Below are 16,347 nucleotides of genomic sequence, written 5' to 3'. Positions count from 1 at the left end.
GTTGATGGTACAGTCATCAAACCATTTTTAAGTTAAGTTACTTTAGACTTCAGAAGGAAAATGTTGAAAAGCTATTTCATATTTTATATAAAAAATTAAAATTGTGAACAAGTCACATCAACTACTTTGGTTAAAGCTCATCTTAGAGTTGATCTTAAGGTATTAAAAAGATAATATGAATTATACATGATAGAAAATAGTGACTTTAATTTTTTTTTCTATCTCTGGTCTTCAAATATCTTCTCTAGGCTAAATAAATGCTTCTCATCAGTATAGTAGAGAATATTTGGATGATGAAGGCATGATTCTTTATATTCCATTTTCTTTTGTTATTGTCAAATGTAAAAACAAGTTTGGTCATTTGGTTCAGTGCAAAAAATTACGGGTCTTGAGTAGGCATCTATGATGGCCTTGTCTCAACCATACATAATAAACCAAAAAAAGTATCAACTTATTATATATCAGCTATACAGAAAAAATAAAGTCATTTTGCTATTGGAAAGATTTTTCAGCTACCATTCAATGTATTCTTTAGCAACCTATAAAACATAAAGGTTTTGGTAAAAGAGCAAGGGCCAATTGCAATGAACATATGAGTTTAAACTTTTCTAAGACATATTTTTTTTTTACCAGTTGTGTATACATGACCTTTAGTTCAATGCATTCATTGACTATACTTTTTTCTAAAATATATACCTAACTATATTCAAAGTCCTTTATCGAGAAATAGAAAAATTTTCCCTTATCCTTTTCATAAAGATGCTGTTAAAGGACAGTTGTACAGTCCTTCAGAGTCTACAGGGAACATGGCACAAAATAGTTGACAGTAAACAATCTCATTAGTCCATTGCATACTTTTGGCCTAGAACATTTTGGAAATATGCCAATTAGGTAAGCACATGTTAAAGTCCTACCTTCTAAATAGGGGTCCCTCAAGTCATCTTGTTGAGTGGTGGAAAGGAAAAAGAAGTATACTGACTGAAGGACTTAAGTACCTCTAGGAACTCATATGCTTAGAAAAATACAAGTAGAGGCCCATGAGGGTTGACATTGTGCATATATGCAAATAATTTAGGTAGGAGAGATTCCTGGTCATCTTCTGACTCTCCCCCCAACCTTCACAGCCTACGACAAGGGCAGCAGAAGCAGCAGGCTGAGCCACTACCACACCACTTTTGTCCTCCCCTGCCCTCCTTTGGTCCTGGAGGTCTCACTCCCTTAACTTTTGTCTTCTCCTTCACGCTCTAGGTTTTCCTCTGTCTACACACAAGGGACCTTCTTGCTTTGCTGCCTACTTCTTTTGGTCTGCTCCTTTCCTATTCATTGTTCCTACTCCCCACCTAGACAAGGCCTTGGCCAATTAAGGAAGCCAAACTCCCAAGAACACTGCTTAAGTGCTTAAAGTTAGAGTAAATAGAAGAAAGAATCAGTTAAGAAGATACTCGGAAGAGGAAGGTATACTTATCACGTCTCATAGTGGACTTGTCCCAGGAGAATCATGACTCTGGCAGGAGTCTCATGTCATCCTTAAAGCTTCTTCTGTGATCACTGATTGAAAAGAGGACAGCTGAGATGCTTGGATACCCAGAGGCTAGTGGTCTGTCTAGTTGTTGTGACTCCTCTATCAGGGATGGGGATATAAGAAAAAAGAAATGAGACAGCCTGGGCACAGGTTCAGTTATGAACGATGCTGTCACTGGTCTTCCATACTGCGTATCGAACAGATATATGGAGTCATTAATTAGAGTCTCCCATGTAAGGATCTGGCACTCCCACAGTGGTCAAAGCCAACCAGCTATCTGGTCCTATTGGTAGGCAGTCGGGACAAAGAAATTTAAGAGTAGTGACAGCGTGAGCTTTGCTAATCCCACCATTGTTCCATGTACTTGAGCTCTGACCAGGAGAGAATAACTCTGGGGACCTAGTCTATCTGAAGTAGCCAGATTTGACAGTTTCAAGAATAATCACTCCAGCCCTCGAGAGGTGAAAGGCCATTGGGTAGGTGTGTAGGCATCTCTCAGACCACATTCAGTACCTTGCTTGGGCACCAAGGCCTCAGAATCAGAAAGACCCATCAGATGTCTGAGATGGAGATCAAAATTGCCAAATGAGTGGAAGGACACCCTGAGAGACAGGTTTTCATCACGGGAGCTACTGCCAACCACAGCCGTAGCTCCATGTTGAGTTGATGCCAGGCTCTCTATGCTGACGAGTAGCATGGAAGACAATGGCAGTGCAGATCCACCCACGTCCCCTCTGCTGCTCACCACCCAGCATCTGTCTGTGAGGTCTGAAGAGTGAACCATTTCAGGTTTCCAATAATTTGTGGAATTTTCATTTTACATTCAATTTTATTGCTCGCTGAGATTTTTTTTTCCCTAGAATAAAGGATGCAGTTTCTTCTGCCTGTTCAGCTGTTAGCACATTAAAGTTAGTCCCTATTTTTTTCTTTTGGTAGTTTTTATTCATGATGATTTTTTTCCCTATTTTTCATTGAAATATAAGTGGAATATGTAATAGTTCTTTTAATGTTAGGATTTTTTGTTGTCATGTGCAGAAAAAAAATATTAAAAGTCAAATGATCAAAGGCTTTTGTTGATGACCCCAGACCAACATTCAGACTTAAGCATCATGACAAGGGCCCATCTAATGTTAAAAGTAACTTTACTTGACATGTGTGACAACCTGTCAAGCCAAATTCAGCCTATCATTATTGGCCATTACTTTATTGTGGAAATATTTATTGAGTGCTTGAGAACCGTGCAGCAGTACCGCATAGCATGGTGTCCTGAACAAAACAGGGCTCAATAATCACTTCTTTTCTGTTTTCATGGGGATCTTTACTCCATGTAAGAGCTTCTGTAGCAAACTAGAGCAGCCTCCAAGAGCAGAGCTGTGCCAAAAGGTTTTGACTAATGTGCTTCATCAGTGCAGTCAGATGCACTCCATGAACATACTTCATCTTGCCTACCTTAAATTTCTACGAAGTGTGTAGAGATGGCCTAGTAAACTTATTTAGGACAGTATGCTTAATATTGGAGATGATCCTAAGAAATTACAGATTTCTCAGTATGGTATTCTAATTAAAACCTAATTAGCAATTCACTGTGCTGGAACTTGGATTTGTAGCATAGAAAAAAAAAAAATTTCACTATGCACAGAAAGTAAAGATGTATTTTTTGGAGACATTAGAATTTCAAAAATATAAGGCAGCACATGTGGAATTTAGAGGTGTTAAAAATCTTAAGTGTGGGTTTCTCCATAGCTTTAAACTTGAACAGTTTTGTATAATCAGTGAGCTTGCCAAACAGTATCAAAAAACTCATTTTCTTCAAGTGCTTTATTTATCTTTAATAGAACCTTCATCACCCTGGTGTTGTAAATTTGGAGTGTATGTTTGAGACGCCTGAAAGAGTGTTTGTTGTTATGGAAAAACTCCATGGAGACATGCTGGAGATGATCTTGTCAAGTGAAAAGGGCAGGTTGCCAGAGCACATAACGAAGTTTTTAATTACTCAGGTAAGAAATCAATTAGAGTCAGAAAAAAAAAAAAGGTAATATCTAATATCAAATGTTATCACTGTTTAACTAGAGCTTTCTACCCTTGTTGTTTAGTCCCTACCTCCACAGTCTAAACTACACTTAAAAAAAAAGTTGCAGTGGCTTATTGTATTCTCTAATTTATATCTGTAGCATCCAGAGTTCAGGATACGTACCAAATGAATAATGTGTGTGCAGGCCCATGTATTAAAACTACTCATGAAATTTTAAAATGCACAGTGACTGAGTCCTGATTCTTTGAAAATATTCAAGAATATGTATCCTTGTTAGATATCATTGAATTCTTTTTTCTATACCTGTTTTGGTTGCTCTATGGATACCATAATATGATACTTTTTCCATTAAAGTTTCCTTAGAAACCTGCTGTGTTAGTCTAGCTCATTTCAGGGACTGGAGTATAAAGAAACTCAACCATTCATTTTGAGTTTTCTTTTGACCCTGTAAATTTATGTCCTAGTAGAAAACATTTTGAAATAAACTTTTAGACTAAAATAAAATGATTTTGATGATTTTTTCCTTTATAGATACTTGTAGCTTTGCGTCATCTACACTTTAAAAATATTGTTCACTGTGACCTCAAACCAGAAAACGTGTTGCTAGCATCAGCTGATCCTTTCCCTCAGGCAAGTATGAAAGCCTCTCAGCAAAAAGCCAGGCCACAGCATCACTGGTTCCCCTGCAGCATTCTGTCACCCTTTCTCCTCAAAACCTTTGTTTCAAGTTTCACCTGTCTGTTTTCATCCATTTGTTACCCTTCTTATATTGTGGGGACTGCAGCTTTGTCGCTGTGCATCTCAGTTCAGCCTGCCTTAATAATGCACACAGAGCCTCTCATTCTGCTTCTGCTTCTGTCGTGTGGACGTCCTGGAGAACTGGCAGCACGAGGTCAATGCTGGGAGCACTGGCCTAAGAGGGAGACGCTTAAAGAGTCCCAGGGATGTTACCGGCTCTCTATTGTTAGGCAAGATATTGCAGTTCGGTGTTGTTCTCAGGGGCAAGGAAAAAAGTTTCTTCTTTTCCTCAACTCAGAGGATGCAAAACAACTGGATCTCTTCCCAGGAACTGTCATATCTGAAGGGACCTGACTGAGGTGGCTCTTCTGCCTTGGCTCCCTGATACCCTCAGGTCCAGGCTAGGTGTCCGCGCAGAGCTAATTTGGAGGATTATTGTGGATGGCATGATGTGTCCTTGTGCTTATCCTTCAACCTGTACTTATAATAAGCCCTTGAGTTAAATCCATCAGTTTGCATGATGTTTTCCTGCCTGGTAAAACAATATTACCCACTTCTGTGTATACACATTTTCACATTTATCTCTGGTTTTACGGAGGAGGGAAGGAGAATGTTTAGATGATATTTTTATGAATAAAAGCATACTTTTGTATCAGTACATAAACCACTATCTTCAAGTACATAAAATGGAAAATAGCTATTCTACCATGAGAAATCCATGTATGTAAATATTGTATGTAATATATTATAGTTGTTTTTTAGCGGATGTGGACTAAGACACACAATTTGTGACCTTACTATATCTCCAAACCATTATTATCAACAGGTGAAACTTTGTGATTTTGGTTTTGCCCGGATCATTGGAGAGAAGTCTTTCCGGAGGTCAGTGGTGGGTACCCCAGCTTACCTGGCTCCTGAGGTTCTAAGGAACAAGGGCTATAATCGCTCTCTAGACATGTGGTCTGTTGGGGTCATCATCTATGTAAGCCTAAGTGGCACATTCCCATTTAATGAAGATGAGGACATACATGACCAAATCCAGAATGCAGCTTTCATGTATCCACCAAATCCCTGGAAGGAAATCTCTCATGAAGGTAATATCTTCCATTCAAAAGTGATAATGATTTCGTCATTGTGTTATATTATTAGTTCAGTTGTGAATTTTTAAATTGATAAATGCTTATTGCAAATTGCCCACTAAGGCAGGGGCACAAATTTGTTGAGGTGGGTGGAGAAGTAAAGGAAATGGAGACAAAAATATCTACTGGTAAAAAGTATATATATTATACAGAAATTGAGAAATATACATTAAAAGGTAAATGAAATAAAGAGAAACTTAATATTTGGTGTATTTCCTTAGAACTTATAAATGTTTACACATTGATATACTGGTAATACTTGATCTTTACTAACAGTAATCTTTTATTTACTATATGCCTATTTCTATATTAAGCACTTTTAACTTACTATGGACACAAGAACCTTATGATATTGATATTTTAATTGTCACATTACATATATTAGTATACCGCATTCTTTGTATACTGTTTTCCTTTATGTGACATTAGAGCATGTATAATATTTTATACATATTCCCCGCTATTATATTTTTAGGTTATTTCTATTTGTTCAGTGTTAGATAACCTTTATGTATAATTTCTTATATGTATCTCTGATGCTTTTTTTTTAGGATAGATTACCTTGGCAGTGTTGCATTATTTAAAATTAAATTCTTCTTAATAAATGTTTCCTTCTTAAAGGAAGGGTGATAGATAGTTTTAAAAGAAGTAGTGGGGCAGTCAGGGCAGCAAAAATGGCTCACTGCATGCTTCAGAAAGCAGTTCCTCATGAACGTGCTTTGGAGTTTATTTAAATCTCACACACACACACACACAAAACCTGAAGACAGGTTTAGCTATTATATCTATATTTCAAGTGAGAACACTGAATCAAAAGAAGTGAACCACCTGCCAAAATCACAAAGCTAGTAAGTGGCAGAGCCAGAATTTATACCCAGATGTTCTGAGCATACATTCTGTAACCACTGGTCCTGCTTCCTTTTTAGATTTCAGGCAACATCTAGTTCTAAGTTTGTTGAGATTTTTCACCACTTAAAGAGGCAAATACATTCATAGATAAACATCTATTTGATACCTGTTATTGCACGTGGTGGTGCAGAAATTGGAAAAGAGCATGTATAAACTGCTTGGACAATTAGTTCTTAGACTACATTCATATTAAATGTCACGATCCATCTATTATCAGAGCTTTGAGTTACTATTGGCAGCAACCTTTTTAAAAAAATTTTATTGAAGTATAGTTGATTTACAATGTTGTGTTAATTTCTTCTGTACAGCAAAGTGACTCAGCTATACATATATATATATACACATTATATATCTATATATATCACATTTTATATATATATATATGTTTTTATATTCTTTTCCATTATGGTTTGTCACAGGATATTGAATATAGTTCCCTGTGCTATACAGTAGGACCTTATTGTTTATCCATCCTATATATAATTGTCTGCCTCTGCTAATCCAAAACGCCCATTCCTTCCCTCCCCTCCCCTCCTTGGCAACTACAAGTCTGTTCTCTATATCTGTGAGTCTGTTTTTGTCTTGTAGATATGTTGATTTGTATCGTATTTTAGATTCCACATATAAGTGATATCATATGGTATTTGTCTTTCTCTGTCTGACTTACTTCACTTAGTATGATCATCTCTAGGTCCATCCATGTTGCTGCAAATGGCATTATTGCATTGTTTTTGATGGCTGAGTAACATTCCATTGTACATATATACCACATCTTCTTTATCCGTTCCTCTGTCAATGGCCATTTAAGTTGCTTCCATATCTTGGCTATTGTAAATAGTGCTGCTATGAACATAGGGGTGCGTGTATCTTTTCGAATTATAGTTTTATCTGGGTGTATGCCCAGGAGTGGGATTGCTGGATCATATGCAACTCTATTTTTGGTATTTTGAGGAACCTCCACAGTGTTTTCCATAGTGGCTGCACCAATTTACATTCCCACCAACAGTGTAGGAGGGTTCCCTTTTGTCCACACCTTCGCCAGCATTTATTATTTGGAGACTTTTTGATGATGGCCATTCTGACTGGTGTGAGGTGATACCTCATTGTAGTTTTGATTTTGTCAACAACCTTTAACATCATTTAATTAGTTGTAAATCATAGCTAGGTGGATATATTTTAAAGGAATCTGTGACCTTAAAAAGAACTACCATGTAGCCAAAGGACTAATGAAATATTTAGGATAATTCAATAGGGCAAAAAAGGGAAGTGTGATTCTTTTTCTCAGCCAGGAGGCAGAAAGGAGAGAATTATCAAATAACCTTGTGACCTAACCTTGTCAGGGAACATTACCTTTAAATACAGTTAAAGGTATGTTTGATATCTATAATCTAGAAATCCAGTAGGATAACTTGATGTTGTTACCACAGTGCAAATCTGAAATATCTCTAAAGCCAGTCATACATTTTCCTGTTATGCAAGAATAGGACATTAGGAAAATAGCCTTCACATTAAAAACTTTTTTTCTTGGAGTAGTAGAGTACTTTTTCTTGAAGTAGTGGAACAAATGATGCCCACCCTCTGGTATCATGGAAATATGCTGGCCTTCTGTGGAGATAGAAGCTATAGATTGTGAATGTTTAATTATCACTAGTAATAGAAACCAGAGGCATAGATATCAATAGCTCAAGAAACTCTTGTTGGGAAACCACAATATACATGCATAAGTAATATGAAAGTAAAGGGCAAAACATAAAATGTCCTTCAAGTTTTCATAAAATGTCCTTGAAAGTTTGTTGGGGAGATGAGTTATATGAACTTGGGAAAATGATCATTTATTTCCTTGAATTGTTAGCTTGGTATAAAATCAGGGTCTCCAAGTTCAGAGGAGGGAGAATCACTGTGGACTTGACTAGTCAGAATTGCATTTTCAGGGGAGATGGAACTTAGGCCAGTCCCTGAAAAATGAAAAGGAAGAGATACAGCGTTTTACAAAGAGGGAATTACATGGGATTATTCAAGAGGCATTTATATTTGACCAGAAAGAACACATTTTACTTGGCTATAGATATGTCTAAGCACTAAAAATTTCCTGCCACTCAGACAAAGTGATGTGGAAACCAGCTCAGGTAGAATCTCCTTCTTCTAAATGACTCAAGCATCAGTTTGGGAATTAACTGGCCTCTCTTCTCAGTATCTTTTTCTAGCTCATCCTTGCCTTTGAGGCACAGGAGTTGTACTATTTGCTCAATGAAGCTCAGATGGCAAATGAGTTAACCTACCTGCTGGTGTACGAACAGAAGTATTACTGAATATAAAGAAAAGCTAATTAAATTATGTCATAATATTAGCTGAGGTGTTACAAAAGTAATTACCGGCCCAGATTCTATTCCACTGTCTTGTTGGGAACAAATAGTTTCCTGATTAGATATTATCACAGGGCCGGTACCAAATAATTTTAAGCACATAGTATCTGATGAATACACGAGCAAACTAGTATCGGGCAAAGGGTGGTCACAACTGAAATTAGTGAATTTTCAGTCTCAGGATACTATAAACCACACCAGAACCACTAAAATGCCAGATGCAAGGAAGTAAAAATCTAGGAACCTCAGTGACTCTAAATCAGAGGTAAGGATCAGCAGTGAAGCAGTTTGTGGTGTTGCACTTCCTGCCATTCTCATTAGCCATCACTTACCTTTTCTGAGCTTCAGTTTCTCATCTGTAAAACAGGGTAATGATTCCTGCCCATATAATGAAGTTGTAATAGAGACTGAAAGAGATAAAGGATGTGAAAGGCATTTATAGAACGCAGGTGTGGGGTGAGTCAAGGATTTGGATCTAGGAAGAGGATAGCAGAACACTAAGCTAAGCAGTTGCTCTGGCGAGTAACCAAGAATTGATTGTATAATTTTAGAAATTATATGCAAACTGATGTGCACATTTCCCAAGTGTTCTTCAGAAAAATTGTTAGTTGTACTTTTTTTCTTGGCATGGAAAAGCAAAAGATAAAAGAAAGTTGTAAGGTCTTTGTAACATACGTAGATGTGTCAGGAAGAGAAAATTCCTTTATCATGCTTTTTTTTCTGTTAGTGTAGACATGGACTCAGTAAAATGTAATACTATATATTGGAGTGCTTGAGCCATCATTGTGCCATTTGATCCTCACAGCAATCCTCTAATAAGTAACTTGATTTAGTCTCTATGTTAGAAACCAGAAAGGTTCAATGACTTGCCTAAGGTCACACAGTAGTAGGGCTTGGACTTGAAATCATTGGTTTCTCTCCATTTTTTACAACATACATTGTTGCACACCAAAGGGTGCTTATTTCTAACGTCTTGATATTTAGCAACCTATAGGGAATTTTTTTTTTTTTTCTTTTTTGGCTGTGTTGGGTCTTCATTTCTGTGCGAGGGCCCTCTCCAGTTGCGGCGAGCGGGGGCCACTCTTCATCGCGGTGCGTGGGCCTCTCACTGTCGCGGCCTCTCTTGTTGCGGAGCACAGGCTCCAGACGCGCAGGCTCAGTAGTTGTGGCTCACGGGCCTAGTTGCTCCGCGGCATGTGGGATCTTCCCAGACCAGGGCTCGAACCCGTGTCCCCTGCATTAGCAGGCAGATTCTCAACCACTGCGCCACCAGGGAAGCCCTATAGGGAATATTTTAAACTCATTAATTATTTTTGCTATTATAATATAAAAAGCTGAGTATTGGCATTAGAGATATGCTTACTAATAATTTATCAGTGAGTTAATCAGGACTCTTGCATGCAAATAACAGAAACTTATCTCTAAGTTAGACAGAGATAATTTATTGACTCACACAACTGGGGAAGTCCAGAAGGTGAACTCCATTCATCTGGATCCTATAGTTCAAGTGTCAAATTTCTCTCTCTCTTACCTCTGCTTTGCTTTATGATGGCTTCCTTCTCAGGTGGGCTTCTCATGTGGTACAAAGTGATCTCCCAGCAGCTCCAGGCTTACATGCTACCCATTGTACATGACTCAGAATGGAACCATAATTATCTGTCAGTAGCTGTAGAGTCTCTGAAAGGGGCACTGATTGGCTGCCCTTAAATCCTATAATACCCTGGGAACAATCACATTGTCACGGCAGGAGCCTGGCTCTGATTGGCACTGTGGATGATGGAGAGCCCCTCCAGGTTGGAGAGAGGAAGTTCCTGCAGGGAAAAGATACTAGGCTAAAAACAAACACAAAGGCATTAACAGATGTCCGTTATAAAAATAGATTTTTTTTGTGAATTAAAGCATGACTTGAAAAATGAGAAAAAATTTGGGGAAAATTTAACTTAGCAAATGTTACAGGTTAAATAGTAATAGTAAAATTAATTAAATTTTGAAAGAAAAAAATAAGAATCACTAATCTTCTATAACCTTTGCACTGTAGCCAAGCACTACTTTACACACTTTACATATATGAACTTATTTAATTGTCCCCAACCTTTGAGTAGATACTATAATTGTTTCCATTTTAAAGATGAGGCACTGCAGACATAGAAGCTTAAGTGGCTTCCCTGGGTGGGGCTAGGGTGCAAATCCTGTCAGCCTGCTCCAAGGCAGATGCTCTTACCCACTGCATTTACAGCCACTTGATTATCCTTTCTAATGGATTTAGCCATGCTGTCACATTAAATTTTTAATATGTTTTCACTAGCTTAGAGCTAGTGTAGCAACACAATTTTTAATAATGTCTAAAAAGACAGGGAAACAGGATCATGTTGTGATAAAGACCTGAGTTGCTTCCACTCAGCATCTTGGCGACCTCATCCAAGTTACTTATTCCTTCAGGTCTCAGTTTTCTTGTCTGCAATACAGTGACACTAGTTACTAACTCACTGGATTATTTTAAGTATTAAATGAAATTGCACTGGAAAGTGGTTGGCACAATGATTGACATAACTAGATTACCAACACTATTTCCAATCACTTTACATGATCAATTGATCTCTCTGTATATATATTTTTAGTTCTACACACACACATACAGTTATATAATTATGTATGTAACTAAACACATATTTAATCACAGTTATATATATAACTAAATAGTTGTATAAATTATATATCGCTATACATATATAACTAAATAAAAATGCATGTATACAATAAAACACTCCAGAATGAATCATATGATTACAAATAATTGCACAAAAGGAGACTTTAGGTAATCATGGGAAGGGAGGAGTTTGAGAACATTTCAGTTCATTCTAAGGCAGTGTGTTGTACCTTGTTTCATTTCATCATTGTGACTATCTGATGGCCATTTGACCATCCAGTTTATCCATTACTACCTGTCAGTAATTAGACATGACCTCACTCTCACCTCCAGCTTTATCTCATACTAGGTTAAGCTTAGTCCTCAGCACATAGGATGGCTATGACATTTCTCAGTTCCTTGAAAGGACTTGTTCACCTATTTTCAAATAGTTACTTGATTAGGCAGATTTACTTCATCTTATGGAACAGGCAGCCCATTGTCACTTAAACTTTTTTTAGATAATCAGATGAAACTAAAGAGAATTGCACCTTATTTGATCATGTACCAATATGCCCTTTCTTTCATTGCATTTTTAGCAATTCCAAAATAACAAGAGATAGGCCAGGTTGTCCTCCATGTTTGTCGCATCTAGTACATAATAAGGGTGAATCCTGGATGGACATGGCCAAAAAACCAGAAAATTGCAACCAAGACTCAATCTATAAGTTAAGAAATAGGTAACAGGGATGTAGAGCTTAGAAACAGGAAATGGAAAAACTACGTAATAGTCAGAACACAGGAATATTTGCAAGGTAGGGGATTACTCATAATTTTGCCAAAGAACCTCCTTGATCATGGCTCGTTTTAAACTACCTGTAATTGTCTAGTTCTAAATGTATAGCAGACATTTTTTAACTTTGGCATGCCAGCAGTTAATCAGAGGAGCTAGTTAATAATGGGGATTCCCAGACTCCACCCCCATAAACTGCCATCTTGCTCTGAGACTGTAAGAAGTCCATAGAGCACACTTTCTAAAACACTGCTCGGGAGCCCTGATCCCCTGAAAGACCTGACAGCTGACAGTGCTCTAAAAAAAATTTTAGTAAGTTTCCAATATTCAAATTTAGATGAATTAAAAATTCCTCTCATTTGTAACATTTTTTTGTATCCACATCATTTTCTTTATCAGATATTTAATATCAGGACCTGTAACTTGTTCCAAATGTTGAATGTATTTCAATATAGACTTCCATGGAAATAGTAAGAAAAAAAATAAGAAAAAGCTTCTTGACAAGCTTCCTATGTCAAGATGAAAGAAGAAAAAAGAAACTCCAGGAAATGCAAAAATTTGTGTGATAAAGTTATGTGAATAAAGAAGAAACTAACGTGTGTCATGATTTTGAGCGATTAAGGGAATATAGGAAGAGAGAATCCTTTTAACACTTGAAAATTCTCCTTTGAGTGGGCATAGGTGTAGAAATTTGATGCTACAGGTTGTAGGGTTATAGGTTATAGACTATAGGGGGTATGAGTTATAATCCTATAGTTCATAATAGTTATATATAAATTATTCCACATATTGCTTATTAATTTTAAATTATAGAAAACCTTTAGACCAAACATATCTGACTTCATTATAATTATGCAAAAGGATGTGTAAATAATGAAACTTCTTTCACACTGGAAACGAGGACAGAGAAGAGGTGAAAGGAACTGTAAGAGCTGTAACTTGCACAGAGTTCATATCCGATTCTGCCGAGGTGAATGGATTGGCTTATGTATTGTGTTGGCCAAAAGGTTCGTTTGGGTTTTCCCGTAAGATTGTATGGAAAAACCCGAATGAACTTTTTTGCCAGCCCAGTACATTCACCACATGCATGATTTAATATATGATTTTATCATAGAGTTAATCATTTTGAATAAATGTTTTATATATATTTATATATATATATATTTATATATATATATATTTATATATATATCTATATATATATAAATATATAGATATATAGATATATATATCCTGTGTTGTGCACCAGGCACTGTTCTAAATTACAACAGTAGCCAGTACATTAATTTAATGTAACTAAATTAATTGCATGAAGGACAATGAGGTAGAAAAAGCTAAAATGAAATGATTCATTTTCCTTAATGCAAGAGAATCAATGTTTTATTTTGTTTTGTTTTTAAGGTGGTTCTTCTCAAACTATGTGATAAAGGACCAGTTTTATTTTATTTTAATTTCCAAACATATGGATCAGTACTTTGTGAAATATAATAAAAATGTGACAGCAATGTCAAAATGCTGTGAAAGTTTCCAAAGACTTAGTCTCACTTTCTATACTTATCTCATTGTAAACTAATAAACATTTCACAGACTGGCATTCATCCATACTCTGAATAGCTTAAAGTTAGTGAATCAAGCATAAATGATACTGCACATATTTTTTTTTAAGGTGTAGAGGTCATCAGAAGAAATTTTTTACATAGTTAAAAGAGGTTTAATAATGAGATATTAGGTTTTATCTTTCAAGTTGAACTCTTCCTACTGATTGATTTAGATCTTTTACCAGGTGCATATGACACTTTTGTAAAAAATAATAATAAGGGACAAAAGTGCAAGAAAGTTCCAGGAACAAGTGGAGTACAACCTTTTGTGTGACTAACATTCTTGCACACCTGGTCTAAAAGTTGTCTATCATGTTAAATATACAAACTATATCTATGTATCTATATCTATATATATATATACATACATATATGTATATACTATTTTATATGTGAATATTACTGAAGAGTTAGAGGGTTATAGTTCCTTTTCTATAATACCAATCCTTGCTTGGTGACTGAGCAGATGAAGAAGATGTAATCTTAAATCTCTAAACCTGCTTTGCCCGCACAAAGGAGAATTTGCAAGTGTGAAAGTCAAATTAATTCTCTTCTTCTACATTCCTTCAGTTGGTCAAGATCCTAACACATCTTAAATTACTCTACTTTATAAATGGCTTTTTTATACAGCATTTTTTTACCCAAGCGTTTATTCTTAGAAGAAGAAGAGAGATGACACAGGTAACCATGTGAGGTGGATTGTATAGCTAATAAGGTGAAATATAATTTGCTTCAGTGCAAATCATCCTACTAGGAGAATGATGGCAAACCTGCAGTGATGGGAAAGCCTCTGTTAGAGTAAAAGTACGTTTCCATCATCAGATTGAATTGATGTGTTCAATTAGAGACACACGGTAAATCTGAGGAAGGTTAGTAATAGACCATGATGATCACTGGATAAATTACTATTTTTTCCTTCTGAGTTTTGATATTCCTTTATATGCCATTAGGGAGGCAAGCAGGCAGTAATCAACACAGAGGCAACCTCAGAAATTGTCTCACAAAGAGCCCACGACCCCCGCAGACAGAGATCATTTTCTGTGCTTGCAGGTGAAGTCTGAAGAAGCACCTATTCTCATCTCACCTGCTGTGTTGTCACTGCTCAGCTTCAGAGTCACATGGTTAGTTGATATAATCAAGAATTAAGATCAGACATGAAGCCTTGACATATGTGACAAGGAAAAAAAAGAAAAGGAAATGCCCTTGCATTAATCCTATAACTTATCTTTAGTTCAAAATTATCAACTTGGGATGGTGCACCCATGACACGGGTTTTTTTCCACTGCGCGATCCAACAGTCTCAATGGTAATATTTCTGCTGCTTCTTTCCCCTGATAAGCGCAGCTGTAGTTTATTCTTCCATTTGGTCTCAATCCTCTGCTGACATTTATGTTCAGTGCAGAATATATGGCATCCCAAGGCATAGAATGGCTATAATAATATACCACTAAATTTATCCAAGCATCTAAATTTTATTTTAAAAGCAATTTTTTTTTTTTGCCATTCAATGTGGTAAATTCAAATAAAATTGGTCACAAGTGCGTTTTTCCCCCAGAAATTGGAGATGAAAAATACAGCCAGTACAAACACAAAGCAAAGCTAAATAAAAGCCTAGCACCATTACCACATGGTATGTTTTCAAAATCCAACAGTGTTCCAGAACGCTAAACACTTAAGTTGGAAGTAGCACTTTGCCATGAAAAGGAACCAGCTGTAGGTCCCTCTTTCACTACATATTGTTCAAAACAAAAAATAACCCTATTGAAAATAAGCCTCGGGTAGATGAGACCCAGAAATCCAATGGTATGAGAAACAAAAGAAAGACAATTGTCATTTAAAAATTAAACTGTGTTTGTAACAGTTTATGAGCCTTGCAGATCCAGCAAGCCTGCTGAATATTAATGAACAGATTGATTTGTCAACATATTAGCACCACTGTCAGACATAACAGCATGGAGGAGATGCAAGGGGACTAGGCAGTGAAGTACTTAAAAATGATGGGCTGGGTACCATGAGATTCTATCATGATTGATAAACTATAGTGAATGATGTGGGTCACAACTTCCACTGGGTTTTAACATTTTAAACAATCTCTATTTGAAATTCTAGGATTACTTGCGTTTAATTTTTTTGAAAAAGAGTATGCTTTTTGTTCAGTAATAAGGAACTTTAAAATTATGAGCCAAAGACATACAATGGTTTAAATGATATCTACTTAGTTGAGTGAATTTTTAAATATATGTATGTGTGTATGTGTTTATATACATATACATACACACACATACATATTTCAAAATCCAAATGAGTTAATATCTGAAAAGGTGTCCCACCAGGAAAGGAACCTTTGATAGCAAATAAAATATAATTAGTGAGACTTTTTTCCTGACAAATAATAATTTGTAGAGAGAAAATGATCTGAAGAAGTTTTAGCCAGAGCATTGGCATTATAAGTACTCAAAAATTGGCTGTTTATTTGTGCTCCAAACTGAAATGTTTCCTATATATCCCAATTATAAAAATAAAATTTCACTTCTGAATGTATATCCTAGTTGAGTTGAAATGTGACATCTAAATATATGTGGAGATGTCAGGATATAGGAACAACAAATGTTACATATTCTGTAAAT

The 16,347-nt window shown here is 36.3% G+C and overlaps 1 protein-coding gene across 6 annotated transcripts in view; it reads left to right on the top strand.

Annotated features, from left to right (window-relative positions):
* Window positions 1-16,347, top strand: part of PRKD1 (protein kinase D1) — a 455,022-nt gene that overhangs the window by 427,997 nt on the left and 10,678 nt on the right. For 5 of the 6 annotated variants that reach the window (XM_059914029.1, XM_059914027.1, XM_059914028.1 and 2 more), the window contains 3 exons: window positions 3,358-3,519; window positions 4,086-4,184; window positions 5,119-5,386. In XM_059914029.1, coding sequence (XP_059770012.1) covers window positions 3,358-3,519; window positions 4,086-4,184; window positions 5,119-5,386 — 529 coding nt within the window. The remainder of the gene's footprint in view (window positions 1-3,357; window positions 3,520-4,085; window positions 4,185-5,118; window positions 5,387-16,347) is intronic. The other variant, XM_059914026.1, reaches the window with a different exon arrangement.

This window comes from Balaenoptera ricei, chromosome 2, assembly GCF_028023285.1.
Source record: "Balaenoptera ricei isolate mBalRic1 chromosome 2, mBalRic1.hap2, whole genome shotgun sequence".
Classification (NCBI taxonomy): Eukaryota; Metazoa; Chordata; class Mammalia; order Artiodactyla; family Balaenopteridae; genus Balaenoptera; species Balaenoptera ricei.
Note: the sequence above shows the minus strand (reverse complement) of the source record. Positions and strands in the feature narration are given on the sequence as shown.